We start from the raw sequence: 12,234 nt of genomic DNA, 5'->3' as shown, positions 1-12,234 counted from the left end.
TACAGACAGTGGTTTTAAAAGACTACTAGCAACATCTTTATCTCATCTTTACCCTCGACCCATCAGGATGGTGTTTAAATGTGACACAATTTAACTTAAAACATGCTTGCAAACTTAAACTACTGATCTTATAGTTCAAACTGATATTAAAATACATTTTTTGGACTCTCAGCTGTCTGATAGTATGACAGGAATATAACTGTTGGGGATATATATTAAATGAAATACCTTCATGTCAGATATTGATAACTTGCACAGTTAGAGGGGAAATCGTTCAAACAGGCCAGATAAAACTGTGATGGTGAACTTCTGTAGGAATCCTAATAAATGCATTTTTTATTGTGAGACATAAACTTACCCCTTAGTACCACAAAACCACAGCGTAACTCTTGTGAACTGATTTTACCACGTTTCTTTCATTAATGCTGGTGCACTTTGATGAATAACGTGAACATCCTGCCTATCTTCCCTTATTCCCTCCTCTAAATAAAAAGAGGAGGGGTTGGAGGTTGCGGGGTGTGGAGGAGGGGGGCAGGGATCAACCCTGCAGACTCTTGAGACTGTGTACACCCAGACTCAGCAGCCAGTACTGGAGAGGAGAGCACCAGTAGAACTGCTGACTGCCTCTGAGTCACATAACTGTACATTTTTTTCATTAACTTTGGCCCCAGTGACAGAGAGGACTGCTGCTGTTGGAGATGACTGAACTGTCACTGTTGGAACAATATTCCTCTGCTTTAGGAAATGTTCTCTGTCCTGAGAGCCTGAGAGTTACTGAGGAACTTTGATCTAAGAGGCGCAGATATTGGAGAATTCCCACTTCAGAGTTTGGTAAGTAAGAACTTTAACAAGAGCAACTGGAGAGCATTAACTGACTCATTTAGGGACTGTGTTAAATTAACTTTTTAACCTATAAAAAGGGGGAAACCTACAGCCTACCTAGTGCATTTATGTCTTCTTTCACTCATCCGCTGTTAATTGAATATTATAACAGTTGTATTTTCTTTGTTCAGGGTAGGAATTCTAAAAACAGCCTTGTAATTTAGCCTTGAACATTTAGTACAATGACGCACAAACATCCACGAGAAGTGAAACTAACCAAAAGGCATTTTTGAATCTAAGGGGACTTTGATTTTACATCCTTCTACATTAGATACAAAGGAAGGCTGAAATAAAAACACTCCGCCTTATTCTCTCAAAAAAAAGGAAATAAAAATGATCCTTTAGCCAAAGTTAAAGTTTCAACACCTTCAAATTCCTCAACTAATAGCTGACTATAATACTACTATGACAATACTAAGAGGTTGTCTCCCAGTGGTTACCAAAATGTGGTGGCCCCCACTGGTAGGGGCTCTGCACCTTACCAGTGGGGCCACCGCATCAGAGTTCGGGTGCCAGATGAAAAATATGAAGTAAAAATTATTTGAATTATTAATTCATTAAGTTTTTTTATTAAGGGGGAACTTTAAAAACACACACACACATTTGTTTAAATTAATTTCTGATCAAAGAAAAACTTGAGGGGTGTGGAGTGCAAACTGTTTTCGGCTTCTGAATGCCAGAAAAAGTCTAAGAGCTGCTGCTGTAGTCTAACGCCAGGCCTGTTCACAGTATTTCTAATCTGTGTTCCAGGAGCTCTAAAGAAGATCAGCTGCAGGCTGTTTGTTGGATAAAAGCCACAGTCAAAATCAAAGGATGAGGACTCATCTCCTCTGCTTGGAGTTACTCGCTTTGGCAGTCCACATACTTGTGGCCAGTGGACAGCTGGAGCCAAAGAAACAAGTGCCCCAGGAGCCTCTCACCGTTACCCAGAAACTAGGGCTCGTGGAACGAGATGTGCAGGGTGCGGTGCGGCCCAACAGCACCATGCCCCGCCGCCGCCTGCCACCCATGTGCACCGGACCCACAGAAATCCGAGACACTTTCAAGTACATCAACACAGTGGTGTCCTGCCTGGTTTTCGTTGTCGGTATTATTGGGAATTCCACTCTTCTGAGGATCATCTATAAGAATAAGTGTATGCGTAACGGGCCAAATATACTGATTGGCAGCCTGGCACTTGGAGACCTGCTGCATATCATCATCGCCATTCCCATTAATGTTTATAAGGTGAGAAAAACTGCAGAATAGCATAGGAACAGTACTTAAGTCATAGGAAAGCATGAGCTGCTTAACATTATTTTTACTTACAGTCCCTCCTTAAGACTGTAACTTTGTGAGGTCATGCACAAATATTTAGCTGCACCCCAGACAAGTACTCAAAAATTCCTATTAAACTCATGAGCACACATACACACGCAAGCTTGTAAAAGCAGGCTTGCACATAATTTTCAAAATGTTATTACCTTACTGGATTCTGAGCCCCTCCATATCCCCTTATGTCTCTGGTATGTTTTAATCTGTTGGGCTCCTTTTGTGTGAGTGAGTGAGTGAGTAAGAGAGACAGAACCAAGAGCGTCTGTATATTTGGGTAAGGGGGCAAGCATGTTAAAACAACTGGTCACAGCCGCATACCATAGCAAAGACAGGACAGACGGGGTGGTACGGAGAGAAACATGTCCACATCTGATTTTAATAGGTTTTCAATCACATTCCAGACACCCATCCAAAGACAGCATGAAAGGTTCCATATCTTTCATGCTTAGCAGAGTTTTCTTCTTCTCTGAGAGTTTTCTCACTTGGTCACAATGCCTGGAGTTTAAACTGAGGCAAACAGGACTCATTGTGGTTTGAAGGAAAAGACCAAAATGTTAAACCTGGCAAGAAAAGAACGATAAGTTCAGGTTCACACATGCCTGGCCTGCACTGGATGCCTGAGGCTGAGTAAAAAAGGGGGATAGTAAATTTGCTTCCCTTCCTACCATGGTTTAAGTCTGTCATCAACTCTTTCTCTCTCTATACAGCTCCTGGCGGAGGATTGGCCATTTGGGGTGACTCTGTGCAAGCTGGTGCCATTTGTGCAGAAATCCTCAGTGGGGATTACAGTGCTGAGTTTGTGTGCGTTGAGTATTGACAGGTAAGCATGAAGCCATGGCAAATGAACAACAATCTTTGCTTGTTTTTTTTTCAATGGCGCAACTGCAATTAAAAAGCAGTGACTTTTTATCCTCACTTTTGCTCTTGTTCCCACTGGCTGCTGTTAATTTTGATTAGTAAACTGACATTTTGTTAATGCCATTATTGAACAGTGAACAAAAAAAGGGCGCAAATAAACCAAAAAAAAAAAAAAAGTGTTATGAAAGACATCTTGGTGATAAATCCACAATTTTTCTTTTAAATTGCAAAAGCGAAAGAATTAAAACAGTAACCTGTGTCACACTGTATCGTAATCACCATGGCATCGCCCAGTGGTTTCGTGACTGCTGTTTGGAAGCCTCAGGTTTAGCATTTTTGCCATTACAAGTTAGCCAGTTCATGTTAGCAAGCTGCAAACATATTTGTGTGTCATACAGATACAGACAGTGCTAAGCAGAGACCTAATGGGTAGATCACTTAACTACACAGGAAGCCACTGTATTTCTGTTAAAAATGCCAACACTAAAAATGTGGTTGAGAGACCCAGTTTAGTGGTGGACCTACGTGCGGTAAGGCTAACAGGTAGCAAGTGGGTCTGGCTGAATGAGCCATGCACTTCTAATGCAAAACTTTAAGAATAAATACATTTTAAACAGATGAATTATATATTTTTTTAATTGCTTTATTGTACAATGTAGTCACCATGTAAATATACCAGTGATAGCCATCTTATGAGCTGCCTCTCAACAAAAATGCGACTAAGTACATTTCCCAAGGCATCAAACTTCCTTTAACTGACTCCACATGTCACGCATCTGCCAGGTATCGTGCCGTGGCCTCATGGAGCCGTATCAAAGGGATCGGAGTTCCTAAATGGATGGCTATCGAGATAGCGCTCATCTGGATAATATCCATCATCCTGGCTGTGCCAGAGGCGATAGCCTTCGACATGATCACCATGAACTACAAAGGAGAACATTTGAGGATCTGCTTGCTGCACCCTGTGCAGAAAACCGAATTCATGAGGGTGAGCTACACACCAACTTTTAAAGGCCTGTGGTTCACTGTGCAGAAAAATAGTACGTGTTGACATAGCTGTATGTCGTATAACACATACTTATATGGACAGACAGATGCAGAGGTGAATGTGTGAATGTGTACATGTGTGTGCATACGCTTATACGTACACTTAAAACCACAAGCACTCATAATCATACTGTGACAGCTTCCCGCCTAGATCGGGGTTAGGAAGAGTTTACAGAAATGAAACACTGTCAAAAAGAAAAAAAGTCATGGATCATAAGAATTAGAATATCCCCCACTTGGGTGACAGAAAACACTACAGCGGTTGATTATGTGTAGCATAATAGGTAATGCATGAATATAATGTATTTGCCATTACATTCGTCTATCTTCATGTAAAAAGAATGATACATTTATTCCCACTGGGGTCTTATGATAAATTGATTTGTAAAAGCATGTCAACAGCAACTTGAAACACACCCTGGAGTCAACCAGGTCAGACTGTGGTTACACACCATTAAACTCCATTTGCTTCTGACATGCTTCACCTTTAGCTAAAGATTTCCAGCACAGATGTTTGTGCCTAATCCAGTGCAGTCCTGCTATCTTCTCTGTGCAGTTTTATAAATCAGCAAAGGACTGGTGGCTGTTCAGTGCATATTTCTGCCTGCCGTTGGCCTGCACTGCCATTTTCTACACCCTGATGACCTGTGAGATGCTGAGGAAGAAGAATGGCGTGCAGATTGCGCTCAGCGACCATTTAAAACAGGTTAGATGGTGAAACTCACTTTATTAGGCCTGTTTGTTGTTGACTGCTGACAATAGATTTAGTTGAGTTAAAGTAATATTTTTCCTAATGTAATAGGAGGACAGACAGACAATGCTATTAAAGTAATGTTCTGTACTGTTTTCTGCCTAATTTGCAACTCCCATTTCCTACTGAATTCAATTTGATTCCTGATAACAAATGTTTTACATTTTTAGGGGAAAACGTGTTTCCAATGATGCCTAATTCCTTTAAGGCTTAAGTTTCACCACAGCTACTTCAGTGCCAAACTGTAATTTATGTGTTTTTGTGTGTGTTCAGCGGAGGGAGGTGGCGAAGACAGTGTTTTGTCTGGTTTTAGTCTTCGCTCTGTGCTGGCTGCCTCTCCACCTCAGCCGTATCCTGAAGCTCACCATCTATGATGAAAAAGATCCAAACCGTTGTGAATTGCTCAGGTATGGAGGGGAAGTCATGATAATTTAGTAGATAAAAAACTTGTCCCAAAGACAGTGTGAAGTGGAAGACTAATAAGCCTCTGTGACATCTTTTAGTTTCTTTTTGGTGTTGGACTACATTGGCATCAACATGGCATCTGTCAACTCCTGCATCAACCCCATCGCCCTCTACATGGTCAGCAAGCGCTTCAAGAACTGCTTCAGGGTAAAGAGTAACTCACTCAAAAAAGGCTTAACTTTTTGGTTATTGTGCTAATGTATTTTGTTTCTTGGTGTTAAACTGCATCCACACAGGAAGTGATTCACATTGACTACCGAATAGTGAAGTGACTAAAAGGAAAAAAAAATTTTGGTACCTCAAAGTAGGCAGGTCCCGAAATAAAATATTCTCAACATAGAGACGAGAAACTGAAGCAACTACCAATGAGCGTGCAGAGCCCCTTTTCCAATAGTACCTACTCAGATGGACTCAACTCGGGTCACCTGGTTTTCCATTACAATCTAGTACCGTGGTCATCATTATAGCAACACGGCCGAGCCTCCCATAACACGAATGTGCAACACGAACGCTACAGCAAAGGCGGACACCGAGGCAACAATATACCTGCTGCTCAGTCTGTGGCTTTTCGTCAGACTCGGGGAAGTGGCTTTTTGTAACCAATACCCTCGATGTGGGATATCCAAAATGGCAGTTTTGATTTCCGTGAAAGAGACTCTCTCAGAACTCATCGAGTAACGCCACTGACCAGCCATTCGGTGGCATGCAGTCTGACGATGTCATATTTTAGTACCTGGTCAGATCGCTTTGAACTCCATCTGAGCAGGTACCATTTTAGTACCTGATACCAGGTACTATGACTTAATGGAAAACCCTGAAAAAACCTGATCTGAGTAGGTACCAATGGAAAAAGGGCTTAGGATACCAGTGATCACTACATCATAGCCGACCGACCATCAGCTCGAAAGCAATGCACAATGAACTAATCGCTCCCCTTGTGGACACAGGTTTTTGTCTTTACAACACAAAATTAAGCTATCCGCTAGTTAAGTGACGACATATCAACCCCTAGGCTGATTTATAGTCATTTTTGGCCTCTTCTTACTGCCATATGATGCTGTTTGTCTCAGCCCACCAGATATCCTCAGTATGAACTTTTACTGAAAATAGTTTAATCCTCATTCTACATCTTTAATGTACTATTATATTTATTTTAGCTTAACCATAGCTCTAAGGCTAGCCACCAGATAGCACACTATTATATATCAACTAACCCAACTTCACTAACCCTCTGAATGATGTTCATGTTTATTTTTCTGCCTTTGTTTACTTCCAAAGTTATACAGGTATGTGTTTTAGTTTTTGGGGGGGTTTTAGAAAAAAATTCATTCAGAAAATGTTATTTCATATTTAAGTGGAAACCTGCTCTGCCTAACCTTCCACTAACTTCTAACTTTGCTAAATCTTGTAAATCTTCTTTTTCATAGAAGCTTGGCCTTTAAACTTTATAGTAACACCTGGAATGACGGCTACACTGATCATTTTATTGGAGATGAAAGAGCATTTAGTGTTTTTAACTCTCAGTGACGCCTCAGTGTTTGGTCCCAGAAATTTTTAACTTGGACTATTTCTAGACAAGGCTTAAATTTCTGTGCCAAGCTAACTAGCTGCTGGCTTTAGCTCTACCATAACGAAAGTAGTAGTGATACAATGAAAAGAGAATAAGCTTATTTCTTACAGTGATGAAATGTTTCTAAGGCTGCAACAAAAAAAGCTGTAAGAATCAGTCACTATTTCGTCAAAGTGCGAACAGTGTTCACACTCTTCCTCTTTTCTCGCAGCCGAAGCCTCACAGTTTCTTTTCTTCTTTAGTCCTGTCTGTGCTGCTGGTGCCTACCGGCAGAGATGTTAATGGACGAAAAGCAGTCGTGCATGAAGCTTAAAGTCAGCGACCGAGGCTCCGAACAGAGCAACTCTCGCATGACCAACAAGTCCTCGACAGCCTGAGGAGAGCCCCAGAAGTGAGAAACAACCAAAAAACATTGAAGTATGCCTGAGTAAATGAGGACAAGGACCCATTTGTTCTTATCTACAGCATAATATGAAGTGTCCTTAAACTTTTAAGATCTATTACATACCGCAGGAAATCAGCTCTCACTGCAACTCAATCCAACCTGAAACTCTTAACACTTATCATGGAGCGCCGCACTCATTCTGTCCAAGAATGAAGTGTCAGCACGCCTCCAAAGCGGCACTCTTGGATAGCAAGTATCAAATTTATACAGGCATGAATAACATTAAAAATGGAGAATTGAACAGGAGCAAAGTTCAACTATGTTGTGTAAAATTGGGGGTTAAGGGTTGATAAGCTAAGACAGCTTGCCAGGCTTGCAGCCTGGATAGTGAATGTTACGTCAAAGTTCTGCATCGTAGTGTATTTGTTACATACTTCAGCATCTTGTAAAACAGCCATTTGGGGATTTTGCATGTTTTTTCTGTAAAAATGAATGTACATGAGCATTTTAAATGCTTTTGCATACTTGTTGATGCTTTGAAATGTATTTTCTTTGTGTATTCTCACTAGTAACAAAACTACTGACGCTGTGTGACTTCAGCTGTGATACCATCAGCTATTGTATCATATTGTTCCATACTTGGCCTGTTCCTGAGGCTTTATGCATTTTGTCATTGTATTAGTGCCTGATTATCTTAATTTGACTCCTTACCTTTGATGTAGGGTTTCTTTTTTCAATAAATATAACACATAAAATCATGACTATATTACAAAAAGAAAACAGTAAATTATTTTTATATTATTTTTTAAAGATTTCTTTTAGGTTTGCCTGCTGTTGGCCTAAGTGTATGGTGTATTCTGTGTGTGTGGGAGGGTGTTTGAGCGTGTGGCCTCGATTTAAGTGTGACAGCAGGCAGCATCATGTGATGGCGAGTGCCAACACAGAACATTACTGTGATCTCTCTGTTTTTCTCCCCACTTCTTTCCCCCAAACACACACACACACACATTTCTGACCTGGGAATGTTACTTGAGGCTAAACCAGTGTCACGCATGTCACATTAGCTGTCAAAGAAGCTCTCTGTCCTCTGATCTCTCACCACTCTTTCTTGTTTCATTTCTTTATCCACTCTCCTTGCCATCGCTGTCTTTTTTATGTCTGTTTTTCCGCTTCTTTTTTACTACTTCTTTGTCCTCTCCCATACTTTTTGCTTCCTTATCTCTGCACATTCCTGTCTCGTCTCCTTGCCATAACCTTTCTGCCTTTGTTCCTCCAGCAAGTTTTCAAACAATCCAGTGTGGTTTGACATCAAATCAAACCCACCACTCCTGTAACTAGCCCTAACTGAACATAATCACATTCAGTACATTCCTCTCTGAATTACCTTTTTTTCTGTTTCAAACAGAGGGTACACTGATTTATCTGGTTTTGGATAATGTTGGCCCTCTTACTGGTGTGACTGATCACCCCCTAGATCAGTGCTACATAAATAAATAATTAAATAATCTGTTACACAACTTGGATAACAGAGTGAATGTTGTTCAGTGAGCTACTTATCCAATATTCTATAATTAAGCCACAAAGCACTGTTTAAAATCAACTCATTTACTGACCCAGGCAAGTTTATTTTGGTAGTTCAAGAAGCTGTAAGAAAAGCTGTAAATGTAGATTTATGTGTCAAATTAGAAGTAGTATGGTACTGCCCATGGTAAAAGAATCCTTTCCACATCACAAGCTTACGTTATTGTTCTTTTGTTTTTTACATTTGTACAAAAAGGGTTCTAAAAAGGTGTAGCTTTACAAAAGCCTATATGACTATTCCCTGGTGAGCTATAGCTTAATGTAATGTACTACTTTTCTTTTTTAGCTGGTTGGCTTTTTACAAACTCTTCCAGCTTCTGGGGGTGGATGGGGGAATGAAGCTACTATGGAAGTGCCAAAAAATGTAGTTCCTAATACTCCTTACCGGTCTTTTTTTATATATATATTACAGACAGGTATATTTTTTAACTGGGGCCCTAAGTTATATGTAATCTAATACCTGGCTATTTTAAAGGACTAACAGGTAGAACCTTTTATACGTTTTCCAAAATAACACACTAAGGAGTTGGCCATTCAGTTTCCTAACTTTCTCCAGTAATTTACCCAGAAACTTTTTGATTTAAGCCTGTTGTGCTCTAACCAAAATTAGCATTTTATTTAAAATACCTCGCTAACCAAGCTGCTAGACAGCACTAGCATTAGCTGATAATTTCCCACCATTTGCTCATCCAAATAAACATCAAGGAGGCGACAGTCAAAATAACAAACCTGACACACTCTACAACCAATCCAGTCTTTAAGTGATGATGTATGAACTCTGCTTCCAGGTCCAAACTACTCTACCTTTATTAAAGTGTTGTGTTTTTAACACGTTTTAATGCATTGTATCTTCTTCTATTCAATCTGAACAAGCTCCTAAAAAAAGGCAGTGATCACTGTCAGCTCTTTCGGTTTTTATTACCATTGTTCATTTTAAAGCTCAGTTTTAAAACCTTACGATGTAACTACAGACCAGCCCATGCAGCAGTAAATTAATGACTACCCTTGTGTTGTGGATGGATTATCTTAGTTCTTCTTGACTGAAGTTTGATCTGTTTACAGCATCCTAAAATCCAATTGCATTTGTCCCTAACCCTCACGTTAACTTTTATCGAGTGGAAAAAAGTTAGCGTTCATCCTCCAGCTTCACTGTGCTAATGTGTTTTATTGTGCTAACCATAGCTGTGTAGCTAGCCACCACGTAGCACATCATCATAGCCCAACTTCAGTAACCGCACAAATGTTGCTGCTATTTAGTTTCCTGTCTTTATTTATGTTGGAAGTGATAGCAGAGCTGTACGTTTTAATTTTTTCAGAAATCCCTCAGTCAGAACGTGGTATATCATGTTTAGGTAGAAACTAGCGAGCTAACACCCTGCTAACTTATAACTCCATTAAATTTCATAAATTCTGTTTTCATGGATGCCTCGTGTTAAACTTAATTGTTACACCTGGTAGAGCAGCAACGCTCGTAGAGCAGCAACGCTGATCATTTTATTAAAGATAAAAGAATTTAGACAGTTTGTAGCTCTCAGTGATGCCACAGTGTTTGTTTGACTTTGGGACCTGAAGCGAAGTTTGGACCTGGAAACGGCTAATGACGTCAGACTTAAAGATGACATCATTAGCCGTAGATGGATGATGTCACAGGGACTACGTCCATCTTTTCTAAACAGTATGGCTTTAAGGTGTTCCAGGATCATGTATCATGTTCTTCACTCTAAATGTGAGCACAATTTGCAATAAGAATTGCAACTGTACATTGTGAGATAAAGCCCTTACAAATTAAAACAAGCTATTGAGTCCATCACTCAATAAAAATGTGTTTACAGTTATAAAGTAAGAATTGGGGTCATTTTCTTTATGCACTGAGTGGCGTCAACTGGCTATGAGAAAGACTGCTTTAAAATAGTGGTTTCACTTTTCAGATCCAGAGATTTTATAATATTCTATCTATACAGGTTGATCAGACAACATAAATGTGTTTGTGTTTGTTTGTAAGTTTTTAACCATTAGATAAGGCCAAGGTGGTTGTTCCTCCGCGCAAAGTCTTAAACGTCTTTATTTCCAAGAAAGACAGCTTCATGAAATACGTTCACACATATCCAGAGTAAATGTGGACACCAAATAATCATAATCAAACCTACACATGTGTGTTGGATTGCAGACTTTATTGTTTCGAGTCTGGCTCTCAAGGGCTGGGGTGTGAATAAATCTGATCTGGTCCGTCTCTGTTCTTTTTTTTTCCTCCAAACATTCTTTTGCATTTTTCTACCAAATTCCATTCGCCGTTGTGCATATTTACACAGCATGTTCAGCAAGACTGCGCCAGCAAACTGCATTCAGAAACAATTAGGAGCATTTATATGAGCATGATGTTTTGACTTCACTTTCAAATGTTTGAGAAGAGAAGCTTTTCGGCAAATTCTGGCCTGAGAGTACGGCAAACATCATTGCTTGGCATCATACACTTTTCAAGCATTTGAACCCATATAGGCATTTTCATCCAGAGCTGTCATACACAGCTTCTGACAGATGTCTAATAATTTAAAGGTGTATTCACACTTCTTGATGTATATGTCTTGCTGGCCTCCTTCTTAGTCATCTAATATTTATTCAGGATTTAGAGCACAGGGAGGAGAGCTTTCAGTCTGGTACAGATTCTGCAAACATTTGGGAAGAACAAAGAAAATATGCTTTTGTTGTAAGTGTGAAAACGTGTGTGCAGTTGGAGCCATGGAAGTACTTCAAGTGAAAAATGTTAAACCAAGTGCAAACCGAGATCCCCGTTCTGGCTGCGAGAACACAAAACGAAGATATGTGAATAAGCACGTGCATAAAAACAAAAAAAATGCTTTCTGCACTTTTGTTTAATTTGATATCTCTTTTGGTCGCACACCACTGACTTTGCACTTCAAGGAATGGCTGATAAATGACACAAAAGCGCAACTCATCAGTCACTTTCACACGTCACACACTTGAGCACATGCATAGACAACACAAGCACGCCGAGCAACAGAAGACGCGGCAGAAGGTGAGCAGACGTGGCCAGCAGAAGGAATTCATCAGACTGACGTTCCATGGACTCTGGAGCTTTTCTTTCCTTCTATTTCCTGCTCAGTTCTACATCAGGGGACATTCAAGCGTTGTGTCACAGTCTCTCACTGTTAGCACACTTCCCCCCCTCTTTTTTTTTTTTGCTTGTCTGACAACATGATGACAAATCCATGGGGCTAGAGTACATGATAAAGAACGATTCATCAGTCACAGATACGCATATGGCGAGCAGGTTGGATTCCAAATGCTGGAAAAGTGAAAGTTGTCAGTGCGCAGCTCACATCAGATAAATCTGCAAATATAGTCTACTGGGGTCACTGGGCT

General features: G+C 40.2%; 1 protein-coding gene across 1 annotated transcript; it reads left to right on the top strand.

Annotated features, from left to right (window-relative positions):
• Positions 1-546: 546 nt before the first annotated feature.
• ednrba (endothelin receptor Ba) lies at positions 547-8,047 on the top strand. The gene is made up of 8 exons (XM_031758911.2): positions 547-831; positions 1,633-2,109; positions 2,904-3,016; positions 3,838-4,042; positions 4,658-4,807; positions 5,126-5,259; positions 5,356-5,464; positions 7,130-8,047. The coding sequence occupies exons 2-8, from the start codon at positions 1,696-1,698 to the stop codon at positions 7,262-7,264; spliced, it is 1,260 nt and encodes a 419-aa protein (XP_031614771.1). The 5' UTR covers positions 547-831; positions 1,633-1,695; the 3' UTR covers positions 7,265-8,047.
• The last annotated feature ends 4,187 nt before the right edge of the window (positions 8,048-12,234 follow it).

This window comes from Oreochromis aureus, linkage group 18 (genome assembly GCF_013358895.1).
Source record: "Oreochromis aureus strain Israel breed Guangdong linkage group 18, ZZ_aureus, whole genome shotgun sequence".
Lineage (NCBI taxonomy): Eukaryota > Metazoa > Chordata > Actinopteri > Cichliformes > Cichlidae > Oreochromis > Oreochromis aureus.
Note: the sequence above shows the minus strand (reverse complement) of the source record. Positions and strands in the feature narration are given on the sequence as shown.

What these genes read in the sequence shown, in the direction of transcription:
- ednrba (XM_031758911.2), top strand. Translation starts at nt 1,696, where the DNA reads ATGAGGACTCATCTCCTCTGCTTGGAGTTACTCGCTTTGGCAGTCCAC. An exon ending in TTCCCATTAATGTTTATAAG is followed by an intron (nt 2,110 to 2,903) that starts GTGAGAAAAACT and finishes CTCTCTATACAG; the next exon opens with CTCCTGGCGGAGGATTGGCC. An exon ending in TCAGCGACCATTTAAAACAG is followed by an intron (nt 4,808 to 5,125) that starts GTTAGATGGTGA and finishes GTGTGTGTTCAG; the next exon opens with CGGAGGGAGGTGGCGAAGAC.